Genomic DNA, 18,759 nt, shown 5'->3' with positions numbered 1-18,759 from the left:
TCAGGATTGCCAGCCTCAAGATCAGTCCTGTGGCTCCTGGCCCCTCCCTGTCCCAATATTCAGGGTTCCCAGGAGGCTTCCCACACCCCATCCCCCACGAGCTTTTGCACGTGCTACCCAGTTTATCTCCCACAAAACCCACACACATCCCGACAGTGGAGGGATGAGAGAATTCCTTTGAACAGCCCTTCTAAGCAAGGGGGGCGGGTAGTGGGAGATCGGAAAGAAGAGGAAGAGGATGGAAGGGAAGAGGGAGGGGGAGGCGGCAGAGGCTGCAGGAAGGCCTGAGATGCAGGAAGCAGCTGGGAGTGGGGGGAGGCTTTGTGCCTGAGGTGTTCTCTGGGTCCTAGGGTCCACAATGTTCATTATTTTCTGGGATCTGTGGAGTGAGGCTGCGCATCTGGATCTGTCATGACCAAGGGGGAGGACCTTCACTCCCAGGCCCTGAGCAAGGGTACAGGGCAATCCCAGGCCCCTTGATATGTATGGGGGTTGAGGGGAGTATCGAAACAGCTGCCGGGACAGCGGACGTAGATGTCAGTGCCACCCTTCCCCCTCCCTCCCTACATTCACACTTGTACACAGTGGCCAGAATCCTTTAGATGAGAGATAAAAGCTAGAGCTCTCACTGGTGAAACTTGGGCCCCAGGCCTCCAGAATTCCTCCTCCAAAACTCCTTCTTCCTGTTTGAGAGGCAGCAGTGCCCTAGTAAGGCCCCGAAGACAGGGATTCCACCCTTCATTTCCAGCGTGGGCACAGTGCAAGCAGTTGACAGCATACCCTCTTCAGAATTCCAGAGGGCAAAAGCCAGCTTCAGGCGGCCACCTGGGTGATGAGGACCATTCCTTTCTTCCCCTTTCTCCCCCACCATGAGACCAGCAACATTGGGCCAAAGCGTCACACCTTAAAAAGTACAAAGGTTCCCTATTGTTACAATGCAGATTCCAAGGCCAGCCTCTGAGATTCTGCTTCACAAAGTCTGGGGGAGGATCCAGAAATCTGAGTTTTAAAAAAGTTCAAACTAGGCAGCTCCAAGAATCTTGAAGAAAATGATTCTTTGTCCCTCCCCCATTAGTTCCCCCTCCACACCCAGAGTAGAGGAGGGCCAGGACGAAACCAGAGTGCCTTCCCCCAATATTTAGTGGAGGGCTTCCCTGGTGGCTCAGACAGAAAAGAATCTGCCTGCAATGCAGGAGCCTGGGGTTCAGCCCCTGGGTCAGGAAGATTCCCTGGAGGAGGAAATGGCAAACCACTCCAGTATCCTTGCCTGGAGAATTCCATGGACAGAGAGGAGCCTAGTGGGCTACAGTCCATGGGGTCGCAAACAGTCGGACACGACTGAGCGACTAACACACTTATTTAATATTTAATGGGGGGTGAGGTTATATATGTTGCGAAAAGCTACAGTCAGAGGTTGGCATGGAAGGGTTGAAGAAGACTGGCCAACCTCTGGGGTCAGTGGCCGGCTATGGCGAGGGCCGGTAGGGGAGGAGTATACATTGGGGTGGAGGGGAAGGGGAGGGCTCACAGGCTCGGGTCCCGGAAATCCGATCCCTTTAGGACCCAGAGATGCCAGTCCCCCAGCGGCGGCGGCGAGAAGGGCAGCCGCTCGGTCTCCGGCAGCCGCCGCTCGGGCAGAGCCAGAGAAAGACCGAGGCTCGGGGCGCGGGGGGGAGGGAGGGAGGGAGGGTGGCGCGGCGGCGGCGGCGGAGCGGCCCGGGCCGGCCGAGCAGCTATGGGCGCCCGGGTGCCGGGCCCCTGGAGAGCCAAGGCCCCCGGCCGGGGTGGGGGGTGCCGGGGCTACCAGCCCCGCTGACACCGCCTCGGACGATGTGAGCGGGCGCCTCCGCTGCTGCAGGGCGAGCGGTCCCACCGGCTCCGAGCGCCCCTTTTCTAATTTGGGTGGGGGCGACCATACCAGGCCGCTCGGGTTTTGGTAGAAGGGCGGGCTGTCTTTGGCAGCTTGACTGGGGGAGGCGATCCACAGGGCGCTCGGAGATTTTTTTTTTTCTTTTCTTTTTTTTTTTTTTAAAGCGAGGTTAACTGTTTTAGGCAGCTTAGTTTTGGGGGGAGGCTTTAAAAAGGCCTTTCGGGGTTCCTTTTCTCTGGGGGAGGGGGCGGTGGTCCCGACTTGGCCCGCCGCCTGTTGGAAGGGGGGAGCGGGAAGCGTTGGGATGCGAACCCGGCTCCCCCCACTATGATGAAGACGGAGCCACGGGGGCCTGGGGGTCCCCTCCGGAGCGCCTCCCCGCACCGCAGCGCCTACGAGGCGGGCATCCAGGCTCTGAAACCGCCCGACGCGCCCGGGCCCGACGAGGCACCCAAGGCAGCCCACCACAAGAAATATGGCTCCAACGTCCATCGCATCAAAAGTATGTTCCTGCAGATGGGCACGACGGCAGGCGCGCCGGGCGATGCGGGCGGCGGCGCGGGCCCCACCGAGGCCCTGCGGGCGCCCGAGCGCGGCGTGCGATTGTCGCTGCCGCGGGCCAGCAGCCTGAACGAGAACGTGGACCACAGCGCCCTGTTGAAGCTGGGCACCAGCGTATCGGAGCGCGTGAGCCGCTTCGACTCCAAGCCCGCGCCTTCCGCGCAGCCCGCGCCGCCGCCGCACCCGCCGTCCCGGCTGCAGGAGACGCGGAAGCTGTTCGAACGGAGCGTCCCCGCGGCCGCGGGCGGCGACAAGGAGGCCGCGGCGCGGCGGCTGCTGAGGCAGGAGCGCGCCGGCCTGCAGGACCGGAAGCTGGACGTCGTGGTGCGCTTCAACGGCAGCACTGAGGCGCTGGACAAGCTGGACGCCGACGCCGTGTCCCCGACGGTCAGCCAGCTAAGCGCAGTCTTTGAGAAGGCCGACTCGAGGACCGGCCTCCACCGCGGGCCCGGGCTGCCCAGGGCCGCGGCCGCCGGGATTCCCCAGGTCAACTCGAAGCTGGTCAGTAAGCGGTCCCGGGTGTTTCAGCCGCCCCCGCCGCCGCCCGCCCCGTCGGGGGATGCCCCAGCCGAGAAGGAGCGCGGCCCCGGAGGGCAACAGCCCCCGCAGCACCGAGTGGCCCCCGCCCGGCCGCCCCCCAAGCCCCGGGAGGTGCGCAAGATTAAGCCGGTGGAGGTGGAGGAGAGCGGGGAGTCGGAGGCCGAGGCAGCGCCCACAGAGGTGATCCAGGCGGAGGTGACAGTCCACGCGGCCCTGGAGAATGGCAGCGCCTTGGCAACCACCGCTAGCCCGGCGCCTGAGGAGCAGAAGGCTCAGGCTGCCCCGGAGGAGGAGGCGGCGACCGTGGCGGTGCCTGAAAAGGGGGTGGGCAATGGCCGGGCCCCGGACGTGGCCCCCGAGGACGTAGACGAGTCCAAAAAGGAGGACTTCTCAGAGGCGGACTTGGTGGACGTCAGCGCCTACAGTGGGCTGGGGGAGGACTCTGGGGGCAGTGCCCTGGAGGAGGACGACGAAGAGGAGGAGGAGGGGGAGCCCCCCTACGAGCCCGAGTCGGGGTGCGTGGAGATCCCAGGGCTCTCGGAAGAAGAGGACCCGGCCCCGAGCCGAAAGATCCATTTCAGCACAGCGCCCATCCAAGTAAGTGAACCCCCCTCCCCGCCCCCTCGCCGCCCCTGCCACGTGCACGCAGTCGCCCCCGCCTCGCCAGCCAGCCGGGTTTGGCAGGCTGAGTCAGCCCTGTCACCCAGCCCCCTTCCCAGAAGTTACCTCCCTGAGGGGGGCGTGGGGGACTTCCAGCTGTTTGTCAGAGGGGGAGGATATTTAGGCCTGAGATGAGGTGGCCTGCCCTGACCTGCCCTCGGGTTCCTCTGCCTGCTGCCCCACCCTGCCCTGCGCCGGTCCTGGGACACCTGCTTTCCCTTCCTTTCCCAGACATTCTCCTTCCCGAGACTGCCAACGGCGTGGGCTTAAGTGGTGGGAAGGTGTGTGTGTGTGTGTGTTTATGTGTACCTGAGGCCTCAGGAGAGCACCCCCACTTTGGTCCTTGCTCCGCTCTGGGTTGGAGGGGCATGAGGAGCTTAGAAACACCCCTGCTTTCCTGCTGCACCAGAGCTGCACACGGGGGTGGAGGAGCCAGAAACGTCCCCAAACGAAGGTGCAGCCCTTCCTTCAAACTGGTTGTAGCCTTCACCCCAACTTTGCAGAAGTGAAAGAGGGAAGCAGGTCTCTGAGGTTGAGCTCAGCTGGGGCCATGTGACTGGGGGCCCTGTTCCCTGGGGTCTGTGCTGGGCCAGCTCCCGAGGTGGGGGTACAAGGTTACACAGGCAGGCACTTTGTGGTTTTTGAGGAGGCTAGGCCTTCAGCAGGGTATGGAGGAGAAGGAGGTGGGGCTGGGAAACTCCTAGGTGCCTGGCAGCAGCCTCCTGCTTTTGCTCTTGGCTTTGGCAGGCACCAGGCGCTCTTGCCTGATTCTCTGGGTACCCTGAAAGGACAGGAGATCCTCCCTTTTGGGGGGCACACACACGATTGGTGATTGGTTTGTGGGTTGTGCCAGTGCCCTCAGATCCTCAGGAGAATGCTGGGAGAGATCCCTGGGAGAATTAAGAACCCCAGCCCCCAGTTTCCCGAGGCTTCCCTGGTGGCTCAGATGGTGAAGAATCCGCCTGCAGTGTACTACCCTCTATTCTTGGCTGGCACATTCAGCTTAACGATTTTTCTCACCACCCCAAGCTCAGCTGTGCCCAACTCCCAAGTCTGCTTCATGGGGGTTGTCCAGGCCAAGGAGAGTTCAGCCTTTGCCCCTCCCCAGTCAACCCCCCCCTCTGTTTGATTGAAATTTCCATAACTACTCCTGGACACTGAAGCTGCCCATTTCCTTCCACCTGCCCCAGCATTTTAACCTCTGTTCCTCTTCCACCTCCCACCCCAGGGGGCCTGGGAAGTGCAACTCCCCACTCAGGCCAGCCCCTTCCCCCAGCCTGTGACCTCACAAGCCTTTTGCCTCTCCTCTCCTTTTCTGAAGTGCTGGGATCCTGGAGGCAGAGAACTGAAGAATATGGAGTGTTTCTTGGGACACTGAGGATGCAAGTGGGGACCCCTGAGGGGCTCAGGACACCCCACGGCCCTGCCACAGCAGTTTTCTGAGCTGCCTGATCCCCTCAGAGGTGGAGTTTGGTCTTTTAGTCCTGAGCCTCTGGCTGTCTATATTTGACACCTTACCCTGATTTTTGGGTAAAAAATAGCACCTGATTTGGAGCAGTGCTCCCTGACTCCCCGGTGACAGTTGCTCGCCTGTGGTGTGTGGTGCTGCCTTTGTGTGTGACTTTTGACCTTGCTGGGGGTGTCTTCCTCCCCACCCAGTTCTTCCCTCTCTCTGCCCCCACCCCTGCATTGATACTAAGTCCAGGGTCTTGTGCCCCTCGGATGACCCAATTATTGGCCATAATGTAGAGGCTTCTGCTGAGGACAGAAACCTCAATTCTGCATGGTTATTTGGAGAGGGGGACTGGATCCAGGGCCCTCGAATAGGCTGGACACATGGAGGTGGGCAGTGTGAATGGTGGTCTGAGGCCTCTGACCCTCGGGCCTGGGTTTCCTGCAGGGGGCAGGATTTAATAATCTGAGAAAAGGGGAGGACAAAGCCCAGGACAGGCTGTGAGGGTGTTTTGGAGGTCACAGTGCGTGTGTGTGTGTGTGTGTGTGTGTGTGTGTGTGTGTAATTGCATGTGCTGTGTGTGTGTGTGTGTGTGTGTGTGTAATTGCATGTGCTTAATCGTGGTGGGGAGGAGTTTGGTTGACCCAGGCTACCACATAGACTGAGGGATGAAGAGACCCTCTCTGCTGGGATAGAGGGTGAGTTGAGGGTCAAGGGACTCGAATGCAGAAGTGGGTCAAAGCCAGTTCGCCAGATCTAGGCGCATGCCAGCCTCATCCCGGGGCTGGGGACCTATGTGCAATGGGGACAAAGTCCCAGTCACCCACCCACCAGTCTCATCCCACCCTGCTATGGGCTAGCTCCCATGACCTTGGGCAGTGGGCCTAGCATCTTGCACCGTTTGTAGACTAGGTGGCCCATTTCTCTCAGGAGCTTGGGGCTGCTGGCCAGATGTCAAGAGGGCAGTCTGACTGCTGCACCATCAACAAAGAACTCTAAGGGTTTGCACTCTTTCTCTGATGCTGTAAAGTTGCGGGCAGTGAGTTAAGTGACCATGTAGGCCCCTCCCAGCTAGGAGCCCCCTTGTGGGAGCCATGGTGCTTGGGGGGTGACCCTAAACCAAGGCTGGGACACCAGAGCTGCTGGCCTGGCCGCCCATAGCGCCTGCTTCTGGAGGAGAAGGACCCTGGCAGGGGCCTCGGGGGAGACAGTGTCCCACTCCAGCTGCTCAGGCCTCAGGCCCAGCCATCTGATAGAGCTGCTGCTACCCTTCATCGCCCCCGCTTGGCTCCAAGTGGTGCCAACCTGTCGCTGCAGGCAGTGAAGCAGGAACACATCATGGTGCCCCAAATGGTGCTCATTAACCTCCCACCAGGAACACCCTGCCTAGACCCAGACTTAGGCACTCCTGCTGACCCCTTGTCCTACCTTCTCTGTTCTTTGGAAGAGGGTCAGGCTGGGGATTCCTCTTTCCCCTGAGCCAGCAGAGGGGTACAGAGGACAATAAGGCCAGGTTCACTGTGGACAGTGTCGGAGGCTGCCACTTCCCTGCTCTCCTTGCTTTCTGCAGGTATTGGGTCCAGGACCTCTGTCCGGGCCTCCTAGTGCCCTGGGGATAAGGGGGGTACCTCAGAGAGCTGCAGTTCAGAAGGGCGATTGAGGTCTGGCAGTATGGGCAAGGCCATGGGGGCCCCTTAGGAGGAGGACCTGCCCATTTTCCATGGGGGTACCAGTGGTCCTTCTGCCTCTCTCCTCCACTCTGGAAGCTTCAAGTCCAGGCTAGCTGGGTCCTGGGTGCCCCGCTTCCTCTTTCTACCCTTCTCTCTCCTCCCCTCCCCCCCTCTGTGTCTCACATCCGCTCCCCCCCTCCCCATCTGGCATCCTCCAGCATCTCTTCCACTCCTTATCCCTCCTCCTCTTCCCCTCTTCTACTCAGCGTGTTCCTTCCTCTCTCCTGCCGTCTGTGTCCACCCTCGTCTTTGCCTGGGATGGGGGCTGTCTGTTGGTCTCTCTCTGACCTGGGAACCTGGGTTCATGAGTGTGACAATTTCTCCAGCATTGACCTTCCTTTCCTCCTCTAACTGGCCATGCTTTATGTGGTCAGGGCTACAGGAGAGTCACGGTGTGGATGTGGCGAGGCCGGGTCCCTTTCTGTCTTGCCCACTAACTCAGAACTAGAAGGGCCCCACTCTGAGCTGGGATCAGCACGGGCTGGGGAAGGCCTTACCTCAACCTGTCTGGGGGTGGGAGAGGCCTCTGGCAGGAGGGGAGCGCAGTGGCTGGCGCAGCCTACCCTTTCAGCCTGCTCTCACTGGGTTGGCCCCTGCCCTCCTATTGGTGCCTCTGACAAGCAGCCTCTCCCCCAGGTGTTCAGCACCTATTCCAACGAGGACTACGATCGTCGCAACGAGGACGTGGATCCCATGGCAGCCTCTGCTGAGTACGAGCTGGAGAAGCGGGTGGAGAGGTTGGAGCTGTTCCCTGTGGAGCTGGAGAAGGGTGAGCTGGGCCACCTGGGCCTCCGCCTTGTGCCAACTTCCGCCCTGGGTGGACCCTCAGGGCTTCCACTGAGATGTTCTGCTTCCTCTAACTGGGCCTCAGTCAGCACCCCACAGCCACACAGACTCAGCCCAGCCCAGACCCCCACTACCACCCGGCCCCGCAGGAGCACTGTGGGCTGGGCTCTGGGCTCCGTGGGCCAAGCCACAATGGGAGAGTGGTGGAGGGGGGAGACGGCGGGCATGGCTGGAACGGTCACACCTAACTGCATCCTTTGCACAGTGAGGGTGCCGGGAAAGGAAGGAGGGGCCACTATAAAAGCATTTAACACGAGGCCTGACCAGACCTGGGGGGATCCCCAAGGAAAGGGACGCTTGAGGTGAACTCTGAAGAGGAGATGAGGGGGGAGACAGATGGGGGCAGCTGCGGAGAGAGGAGTGGGTCTTGCGGGAAAGAAAAGCAGGAGGTCTTGAGTCACTGAGGCTATGAGCAGGGATGAGACTGCTTAGGAAGGTGGAGATCAGCCCCCTCATGGCTCCCCTACCGGTCCACGTGGCCACCACACACCTCATCTGCATGCAGATAGTGCCCCCTCAGCACGCCCTGCTGCCCATCAGTTCTTTGGATGGGGCAGAGGGCAGACAATGACCCAAGAGCATCCTAGTTGGCTTGGCAAAGAGGGAGTGACAGAACCAGATGTGGGACATCCCCTCAGCATGGAGACTGCTTCTTGAGGTGAGGCTGTGCCCCACTCTGAGGGCTGGGGATGGGCCTCTCTCACTGTGTCCCCTGAAAATCCTCACTCCTTCCCCCCCACTGCCCTGCTGGCTTCTCATCACCCTCTGCTTCACAGACTCCGAGGGCCTGGGCATCAGCATCATTGGCATGGGGGCCGGGGCGGACATGGGCCTTGAGAAGCTGGGCATCTTCGTCAAGACCGTGACTGAGGGTGGCGCGGCCCATCGGGACGGCAGGTACCACCTCCCCTTCCTTTATCAGCCATCACCTGGGGCTGGGTCACTGAGTGGGGCACAGGCCACTCCCCGTGTGGGGCTCAGACGTTCGTGGAGACCACTGTGCCTGTTGCTGGTCCACTCCCCCAGGGAGCGGTGAAGAACAGACAGGGCCCTTGGCTTCATGGCACTTGCATGCTGTGTAGGTGTTGTGTTTCGGGCCATGGTGAGGAGAGCGTGGGTGTGGAGGCTCTGTGCCTAGTAGAGTACACATGCGCTGTCTTTTTCATTTAGGAAATATTGAGCCTGTGACACTGTTGAAGGGTTGGTGCCAGGCCCTGGGAGTCCGTGATGAGGGCCTTGCCCTTAAGAAGCATGTAGTGTAGTAAGGCAGATGGACATTCAAGAGGGCACGCAGAAAATGGTGAAATGGACAAAAGCACAGGATGGCACTAAAGCCTAAGTCAGGAGGGCTTGACCTCTTTGGGTTTCAGCGAGGTTTTCCTGGAGGAAGTGACATTGGAGTTGAGACCTAAAGCCTGAACGGGAGTGGGGTGTGCAAAGTGTTCCAGGCAGGGCAACAAAAGCAGGCAGGTATGGCTGGAGCTAGAGATCACAAGGGATTCAGGTGTCTTCTGAGGTTAGACAAGCCCGTGGGGGCGGGCTGGGGAGGAGGCTGCGCCTTGCCTCTGTGCTTACGTTTGGCCCCTGAGGCTGGAGGGTGTGAGTTCTGTGGGTCAGAGGGCTCAGGAAAGATCCCCTGGGGTTCTGAGCAGCCCAGTGAGTCCTCTGGAGCCTTCCTGCTGTGTGTGAATTGCAGAGGGGAAGTGGGAATGGCTTTAGGGCACCCCCTGGTTGTAAGTTAAAGGTTGATGTCAGTGTGCCTTGGGGTACCTCTAAGCCCAGATCCTTCCATATGACAGAGGTGACTGGGTGTTCCTGTGAGGACTGGGGTCATGCTGCTAGAGGTGAAGTTGCCTCATTCAGGAAGCTCCTGTCTGCTGCCGCCCACGTGGCATGATGGGCAGGGGTGGGGGTGGGCAGAGAAAAGAACAGTGACCACCCTGGCTCTTTTACTTACCCCTTATTTGAACTTCCCAGAGCCTCTCCCATGGTTGCCTGTTGGCCAGTTGGGGAGTGTTGTGTGCATGTGAGAGTGTCCCGGTGGGGGGTGGGGGTGAACTGTTTACTGTAAACCATTTCCTCCATTTCTGTGTGGGAGCCCTGCGGGGAGGCCTGGCACTCTGGAGGGAGGTGGGAGTGGAGGATGGAGGTGGCCGAGTGTCCCTCCCTTGCTTTCATCCCCCTTGCGGTCAGGCTGGGCCACTCCCATCTCTCCTTGTGTGGGGAACAGGGCTTCCAGCGCCATAGCTGGAGCGTACTGGGGACTGTGCACGTGTGCTGGGGGGACTAACCCTGTGGGACTGTAGTGAACACAGATCTCAGGCATTTGGAAGAAATCTGTGGGCTCAGGTCTGTGCAGAATGGGTGTGTAAGAGGGCTGGCTGCACGTCACGTGTGTGCTGGAGGCCCTAGCTGGTGTACATGGCCATGATAAACTCTGTGGATGTCATACTGGTCTGTCGAGTGATGGAGGAAGGGACTAGTATGTGATTGTCTTGGGAAGTGTGCTTGCCACCTCTTCTGGTTCCGGATACCCGTGTCTGTTGTACTTGCTTGGGTCTCACGGCCCATGGGCCTGGCTGATACCTGATCCTCCGGCCTCACGCCTCTTATTTAGGTAGACAAAGTACCAGGTTCCTGTGGGGACTGAGCCTTGAGTTTCTGAGGGGAAGGGGGCCATGTCTACCCCAGCTCCACAGTTCCCCTCGGGATCCCCTAACCAATGTCACTCACCTCCCCCTCGCCCGTCCGCAGGATCCAGGTGAACGATCTCCTGGTGGAGGTGGATGGAACAAGTCTGGTGGGAGTGACCCAGAGCTTTGCAGCATCCGTGCTCCGGAATACCAAGGGCCGCGTGCGGTGAGGCCCAGGAGGGTGGGGGCAGTGGGGAGTGGGAGCAGACAGGAGGCTCAGCCCTTATCTGGCCACTTTGCCCACCTGCCCACACCCAGTTAAGATCCTCTGTGGCCCAACTTACAGAGAAGTTTCCACTGTGGAAAGGAACTGCTGTGTCTTATCCCTTGCCCCGTCTCCCTTCCCATCTCCAGCCCCTGACCACTGCTGGCCACCAGCACTCAGGCTTCAGGCCTGTTGTCCACCATGCCTCCAAACTGGCCTCTTGGTCGTCTTTCCCCATCTGTCCTGACTCATTCTTTGAGGATCGCAAGAGGCGCAGGGAGGATGCCATCCAGATTGGGGTTTATCCCTCCCTCCCCTCTAGCCTGGTGTAGTCTGTGAGGACTTTCCTCCTTGGGTCTGCCAACTGAGGAGGTTGGGTTAGAGGCTCCCTATGTTCATCTCTGGCATAACATTCAGGGACCACTCCCTGCCCCCTCCAAAAGGGGTACTGCCCCCAGGAAAGGGTGGTAGAGAGAAACAGGATGTGGGTGGCCACGGAGAGGAGGGGCTGGTGCCTGGAAGTTCCACGATTTCCTTTCCATCCTAATCTCCAGTCGCCATCATCCCACCCCTTCCTGAAGCTCAAGGACTTGGAGAGCATATAAGACACCCCTCCACAGCTCAGGGTCAGCTTTGCCAGTCCCCTGCCTCGTTTTCTCCCACGTGGTGAGGGAAGAGCTCCTATACTGGCACCTCCTGAATTCATGTCCCCTGCAGCCTCGCTCGAAGTTTGGCTGACATCTCCCCATCCCCCGAACTGGCCAGGAGGGCTAATGAGTCTCTGCTACTCGGGAAAGAAACCCAATAAGGGCCCCCTGTTCCCCCATTCATTATTAACACTCTGCAGTCTCTGGACTCAGCCCTCTCATTTCACCTCCCCTGGGAGGACCTGGGTATTGAGAGGGGAGTACCAACGGGGAGGATGGTGGCATTTCTAGTTAAGGACAGAGAAAAAGGAGACAACACTGGTGCCCCTGCAGGTTTATGATTGGCCGGGAGCGGCCCGGTGAGCAGAGTGAGGTGGCCCAGCTAATTCAGCAGACCCTGGAACAGGAGCGATGGCAGCGAGAGATGATGGAGCAGAGATATGCCCAGTACGGCGAGGATGATGAGGAGGTAGGGACTCCACTTGGCTGGGAGCGCCATCGTCCCCTGGTGGCCTGATGGAGCATTACAGCTGTCCTCTGCCACTTTCCCAGGCCTTGTAAAGAACCCCAGAGCGCCACTCCTATCCTGGGGGAGCCCCTAATCTGAGAGGAAATGCAGATCCTTCCCTTAAAGAATCTCTAGTCTGATGGAGGAGTCACACCCTATGTCTTCAGAAAGCCTTCCTGGTCCTACAAAGAAAACATAGTTCCCTCTAAGAGCCCGCACTCTAAGGGGAACTAGTCTGAGGAAGGAGACAGCTCTAGACCTCAGGGGACCTGCTGCGTGAGGAGGGGAAAGCAAAGGCTGTTTCTTCAGGGGTCTTAGTCTTTTAGGGGATAACTCCTGCCTTCAGGAGACTCTCCTGAAGTCACAAACCATGCCCAGGTGTGGGCCCCTGACTGATGGCAGAGGTCATGAACCACACCCCTGGGTCGCTCCCAGTCTGCCATGGACCAACCACTGCTGGTCTCAGCCCTAATCATCAGGGCTGAGGGAGGCTGGCGCAGGCAGGAAACACAGCCTCCTGTCTCCCTTCACAGACGGGAGAGTATGCCACCGACGAGGATGAGGAGCTGAGCCCCACGTTCCCAGGGGGCGAGATGGCCATCGAGGTGTTCGAGCTGGCAGAGAATGAGGATGCCCTGTCCCCTGTGGACATGGAGCCCGAGAAGCTGGTGCACAAGTTCAAGGAGGTGCGCAGAGGGGTCCCTGGGCTGGTGGAGGGCAAGGGCAGGCTAGCATTTAGTGCTGCAGCCCTGCCTGCCCCAGCCAGAGCTGAGTGTCTGTGCCCTCGCCCCCACAGCTCCAGATTAAGCATGCTGTGACTGAGGCAGAGATCCAGCAGCTGAAGAGAAAGGTAAGAGTGGCAGGAAGTGGGGGAGGCTGAGGCTATGGGGGGGGGGACAGTCTTCCACCCTCACAGCTGTACATGCTGACCCTTGTCCACCACCCACAGCACATGGGAAACAAGCTGCTCTGAAGTAAGGGAGGGTAGTATTAAGAGCTCAAGCTCTAGACCATCTCTCCACCACTCACTTGCTGCTCTGGGCCTCATTCTCCATAAAATGATTTGATAATAGTGCCAGGACCATAGGACCATTGTGAGGATAAAATAGAATAATACATGTAAGGTCTTTAGTACAGTGTCTGAGACATAATAGTTGCTTAATAAAAAGTTGAGCTATTAGCTGTCAGCCCTCTAATAGCTGAATGTGGATGTCTTCACTTTCACATAGTCCCACACGTGTCTTCTACATACAAGCCTAGCATTTAGCCTAGCCTAAATGCAAACCACCCAGAGATCCAAACACCAGCCCAGATCCCAGGTACGTGGTACCCACAGACCCACCCACCCAGACACCTAGAGACACCCACTCTGCTTAGACATAACATGAGGACAACGGACCCATGCTTCACAAGCAAGACGTTTGTGTCCGTCTGCTTGTGTGTCTGTCTGCTGTGAGATACAGGACGTTTCATGGAACACAGACGTTTCATCTCACGGAGATGCCGTGTAGAAACCGGCACAAGCACACTGGGTGCCAGCACCCTTACAGGCATACAGATACAGACTTCTGATACACAGTCTGTATCAGACTGTATCAGGCTGTTGAGCTGTATCAGACATTAGGAGCTTCCAGTGTGGCAGGGAAAGGCAGAGGCACACAGGAGTTTTGCAGACATTGTGCACCCAGGTATACACAGGTGCATTCCCATATGTGGGCTTAGACCAACGTGCCTGGAGACAGGAGAGTGTGAAGCTGAGCCCCAGTGGGAAGGCAGGGTTTAGGTGACTGAGGCAGAGGAAGGGCATTCCTGGCAGGGAGACAAACATGAGCTGGGAGACTGACTTTGGAAAGAGACCTACAGGCTATGGCGGCCATTCCTGGGGTGGGGAGTGGGAGGTAGAGCTGGATTGCCAGGATGGGCTGTAGCAGTATCCTGACTCCTCACTGAGGACTCCGGCCTGGATCCTGCGGCCATATGAGACCATGAGGAAGCTCACTACCCCCAAAGTGGGAGGCATGAGGGTGAGCAGGACTTGGAGACTGGTGAACCAGTTAGAGGCCCAAGTGGTGCCTTGGCAGGTATGGGCCGGGCTACCCAGGGCACAGGCAGAGGGTATGAGGCAATGGATTCAAGTTGCATTTCCCAGGTTGAGGTGACAGTTCATGTTCTTAGAGTAGGTGCAGAGCATGAAGGGGAGGAACACGTCAAAGGTCTTTCAATTTATAAATACCTTTGGGCTTCTCTGGTGGCTCAGTGGTAAAAGAATCTGCCTGCAGTGTGGGAGACCTGGGATCAATCCCTGGGTTGGGAAGATTCTCCTGGGGAAGGGAATGGCTACCCACTCTAGTATTCTTGCATGGAAAATTCCATGGACAGAGTAGCCTGGCAGGCTACAGTCCATGGGGTCGCAAAGAGTCAGACACAACTAAGCAGCTTTCACTTTTCTTTCTAGATGTGCAGCACCATCCAATTCATGTGATGGGCAAAAACAGACTAGATCCTTGCCCTGTATGGCTTAGAGTCTGCACACCAACATCTGTACATAGAAGCTGACACAGGCTTTATAGGAGAGGACAGGGTCGCTGAACTCCTAAAGCTGGTGGAACCTGATGAAGCTGGGATCGCGGGGGGGTGGCTGTGCTGTCAGAGAGAATCACAGGAGACTTCTGGGGAAGCGGTATACTGAGCTCAGCTGAAGGCTGAGCTAGTGGGAAATGATGAGGCAGTGGGAGGGTAGATGGGAGCATTCCAGGCACAGGGAATGGCAAGGCGAAGGCCCTGCAGCAAGAGGGAATGTGGCAGGTCCAAGGATGTGCAGGAAGGCCTGTGTGGCTGGGACACAGAGGGCAAGGGGTGTTTGCAGCCAGCAAGGTTGGAGGGGCAGTCAGGGGCTTGAAGCTCAGCACTGGGGTGGCAGTGCTGATGGCACATTTTGACAGGGGTGGGCTAGTTGGAAAAGGAGGAATAAGTTTGTGTGGGTGGGGCCAGGTTTGGGGCAGGGTGCCTCTGAGGAGCCGGAAGTAAAGTTGGGCTGGAGATCTGGGGCTCAGTGCACAGAGGTGGTAAAGAAAGTGAGTAAAGAGGGAACAGAGGCCCTATGACTGGGCTGTGGAGCCAGAAGGTCTGCACTGGGGTGGCAGGGGCGCTGGGAGAGCAGAAGGACTATTTAGGAAGCCACAGGAGCCAGGGCTACATAGAGGGAACGGAGGGCAATGGAGCCCTCTTCTCACCCATCTACCATCATACTGTAGCCTTTGTGAGCTTGGCAAGGCAGGAATCAGTCCCACTTTACAGATGGGGGAGGAGAGCTTAAGACAAACATGGCTTACCCCAACTCACGGAGATAGTCAGTGATGAATCCAGGCGGCCTGCCTTCTAGGAGTGTAGCACATGTCAGGGCTCCTGGCTGGGACAGATGGGGTCCTACCTCCTCCCTCTCCAGGTTTCGGTTCTCAGACTCAGCCAAGGAGTCAGTGGTTGGGGGGCAGTGGGCTCCATATCTGCAGGAATCATCCAGAGACTGTCGTCCCCACCAACCCAGGGCTGTTCTTTCCTCTCAGCTGCAGAGCCTGGAGCAGGAGAAGGGGCGGTGGCGGGTGGAGAAGGCCCAGCTGGAGCAGAGTGTGGAGGAGAACAAGGAGCGCATGGAAAAACTGGAGGGTTACTGGGGTGAGGCCCAGAGCCTGTGCCAGGCTGTGGACGAGCACCTGCGGGAGACCCAGGCCCAGTACCAGGCCTTGGAGCGCAAATACAGCAAGGCCAAGCGCCTCATCAAAGACTACCAGCAGAAGTACGTGTGGGGGCTGGGAGCCCTGGACCTCAGGAGGATGGAGAGGCCTGTGGTGGCCTTCCCTCCCCACCCCAGCCAAGTAGGGGGGCCAGGAGCGCAGAAGTTGGAGGGTCCTGTTGGGGGGGTGCCTGGGTTCATAATGATTGGGTGCCAGAGCCAACAAACCGGGCCCCAGAGGCTTTGGGAAGACTGGAGATTTCCAGACCTGAGAACATGGAGTGGGCAAGAGCTGCCCAGGTAGAGCCAAGGACAGGGCTGAAGACCCTGAGACGCTGAACGGAAGCCAGACCACACACCCTTACCCACTGTTTGTCTCCCACTGATCCCCAGGGAGATTGAGTTTCTGAAAAAGGAGACAGCACAGCGCCGGGTTCTGGAGGAGTCAGAGCTGGCGAGGAAGGAGGAGATGGACAAGCTCCTGGACAAGGTAGGCCCTGGATGCCCCAGGGGCAGGAGGGAGCAGCAGGTCAGTCACCCTGTGCATCTTGGCTGGGAGCTCAGGGTCATGTCCCCAGCAAGGGGGCAGGCAGGGCAGGGCCCAAGTCCAGTGCCCAGTCCTGACGCCTTCTCCCCCTTTTTTTCAGATCTCAGAACTGGAAGGAAACCTGCAAACACTGAGGAATTCCAATTCTACTTAACAGGAATCATTCCTTAACCGGACAATAATTAATCCCCTCCCATTGTCCTCCCTCCCCTGTCCTCAATACTTGACCCCGCCCCCTATCAGCCTGGGGACAGGTGCCCCGACTCTCCCACGCCTCCACCCCACCTCACCCAGCTTCAGGGACCAGAGGGCCCACATCATATAGGCCCCTTAAGGTGGCCCAGGCAGACAGGTGGCTGGAAGGATGGCCTCCTTGCCCATGGGACTGAGGCACAGAGGCTGTGGAATGCCAAAGGCTGGCCTGGGTGGTGGATGGACACAAGGACCTGCAGACCAAACTGCCAGACTTTACAACCTCCAGCCTTTGTCTTTGGACTGGAACGGGGCTGGGGGCTCTCCCAGCATCTCACCACCTGGAGGCTGCCTCCTGCTCCTAGGTGGTCCCTGGGCCTCTTGACTTGAGATTCTACCGTCTTGGCCCTTCCCCCCTCCCCTATCATTGTGCTGTTCTGTTGCATTCTTATCCTCCTGCTGGGAAGGGTTGTCTCCACACCTTCTCGCATCCTTGTCCACCTTCCCAGGAGGGATAGAGTCCACTCAGAGCCTGGAGGCTGGGCCTAACCCTGCACTGATTTCTCATATATCCTTCATGAAAAGGGGAGAGTCCAGGACATGTGGTGTCCAGCTCCCCCTTCTCCTGGGGCAGCAGCCCTCAATTTCTCCTTGTGCCTCCCCTCCCCCAGGTGCCAAATAGCCATAACCTCCTCCTGGAACCATTCTGCGGCCTCTTTGGGGTCCAGGTGTCCTGGCCAAGCCTGGCAGTGCAAGGGAGGAGAAGAGGTCAGTTTAGAGGGCCTGGTTTTAGGCAAGGGGAACATTTCTTACTGGAGAACCAAGTCCCGTCCTGCCCTATGCAGGGCCACACCTGGAAGCCTTGTACTAACATCACAGAGATTCAGCCTCACCCCACCCACACCCACAGTTTTCCAGTGTTTTGACTGGAGGGCAAAATTTTACTACTTTTCTTCTTTTTGGAGACCAGGGCTGCGCTGCTGGCAGCCTGCTTTCTAAGTGAAATCGACTCTGTTTCCCCACGTTAACCCCAAATCGGGGCTTGGACCAAGGGAGGTGAGACCCCTACCCCAGGTCCCCTCCCCTTTCAGAAACCATCTCATTTTTGCCTCTTCCTCATGCCCCTGCCTCAGCCTGGGTTTTTGTTCTTTTTTAAAAAAACAACCCCTGTACCATCCGTTTTGGCTTCCCCTCGTCCCCTGTAAATAGGCCATGCCATCGATCAGTATTTCTCAGCAATCTCTTCCTGCCCCCAGATGTGCGCCTACCCCCTGAAAGCTGGCTGTCTCAGTGCCTGGACCCGTGCAATTCACCTCCTCGGCCTCAGCAGACGGAGGGGGCGGGGCCAGGGGCGGGGCTGTTGGGGAGGCTTCCGGTTTCTCCGGCCGAGGGCCACCCTCGCCCCGCCTTTTGCAGGACTGCGTCTCTGTATATAATATATATATGTATGTATTGTTCCCGGTTTTGTACGGATCATGCCCTCTGTCAGGTCACCCCCATAAAAGCAGTCCCCAGAGCTTTGCCGCCTGGTTTCTTGATTCGCGGGAGGGGGTGAGGAATACCAGTCTGGGTCAGGAGGTCTGCCGGTGCTACTTCTGACCCTGAGGAGCTTTATGCCTTGTTCTTGCAAACTCCGTTTGCCACCCCCGCTCCCATCCCTTCTGGGCAGGGCTGGGATTTCCCGAGCGTTCCTTAGGCTCATCACTTTCAGCTCTTTTTTACAAGGCCTCCAATGGAATTCAGAGGATGGGTTAGATACGGTAATGGAGATACCCAGCCCCTACTCTCCCACTAGGCACCCTGTAGAAGATACAGGAAGGATTAATGGTGGAGGTGGTAGCTGGGGATGGGAAATGATACGTCAGAGCAGTTTTGTGCCCAGGGTCCTAGAGAATCCCCCTGGGGGTGGCCAGAGAGAAGTTGTCCTAGCCCTCTGTCCTGCCAGCAGCTCTGGTTGCTAACTCACCAGTTCTAATTAATACCAATGGGTCTGGGAGTCCAGATGCCAGGGTTCCAAAGACAAGTCCCAAAGAGAGATGAGAGCAGGGGGCCCACCCTCAACACTAGCATTTCCTTGCTTTGGGACGCTGTGTGCTATATGTGAAAAAACTGAACCACAAGGCACTTGTGTTCAGTGGCCTGGCCCCCAAAAGGATTCTCACAGACCTCTCTGCCCTAAAGAATGGAAGTCCTAAAATTAGGACCCTTCAGGATCACCTTGGTGGGTCCCTGATAAACCTGAGATGAGGGACCTCAACCAGAACTCGCAGTTGTAGTCAGTTCCTGTGTTGGCCACTCCCTTCTGGATGGCTCTGTCACAGTCTCCATGTCAAGCCAAATTCTGGCTTCCAATAGCTTCCCTTCAAAAATCCTAGTTCTACACCTCAGGGCCGTATAGAACCAGTCCAGTTCTGCCACTCGAGAATCAACTGGCAACCTGGAGACGGTGGTCATGCATCTTCATGAGAGCCATCTTTTACAAGTGGATCTTCCTCGGAACACTTCAGGGAAGACAGTTTCAGGTGGCTGAATTCCAGGATCAGAAACCACCAAACCACAAGGTCACTGGTCATATCT

General features: G+C 58.0%; 1 protein-coding gene across 1 annotated transcript; it reads left to right on the top strand.

The window, feature by feature from the left end:
• Window positions 1–1,682: 1,682 nt before the first annotated feature.
• PPP1R9B (protein phosphatase 1 regulatory subunit 9B) lies at window positions 1,683–17,698 on the top strand. The gene is made up of 10 exons (XM_065910687.1): window positions 1,683–3,568; window positions 7,451–7,583; window positions 8,437–8,557; window positions 10,415–10,519; window positions 11,539–11,674; window positions 12,247–12,399; window positions 12,510–12,563; window positions 15,277–15,506; window positions 15,837–15,933; window positions 16,091–17,698. Exons 1-10 carry the CDS (start codon window positions 2,198–2,200, stop codon window positions 16,142–16,144), a joined length of 2,454 nt encoding a protein of 817 aa, XP_065766759.1. The 5' UTR covers window positions 1,683–2,197; the 3' UTR covers window positions 16,145–17,698.
• Window positions 17,699–18,759: the final 1,061 nt, after the last annotated feature.

The sequence above is a fragment of the Muntiacus reevesi genome, chromosome 18, assembly GCF_963930625.1.
Source record: "Muntiacus reevesi chromosome 18, mMunRee1.1, whole genome shotgun sequence".
Classification (NCBI taxonomy): domain Eukaryota; kingdom Metazoa; phylum Chordata; class Mammalia; order Artiodactyla; family Cervidae; genus Muntiacus; species Muntiacus reevesi.
The sequence above is the reverse complement of the archived record's forward strand: the minus strand, read 5'-3'. Positions and strand labels throughout refer to the sequence as shown.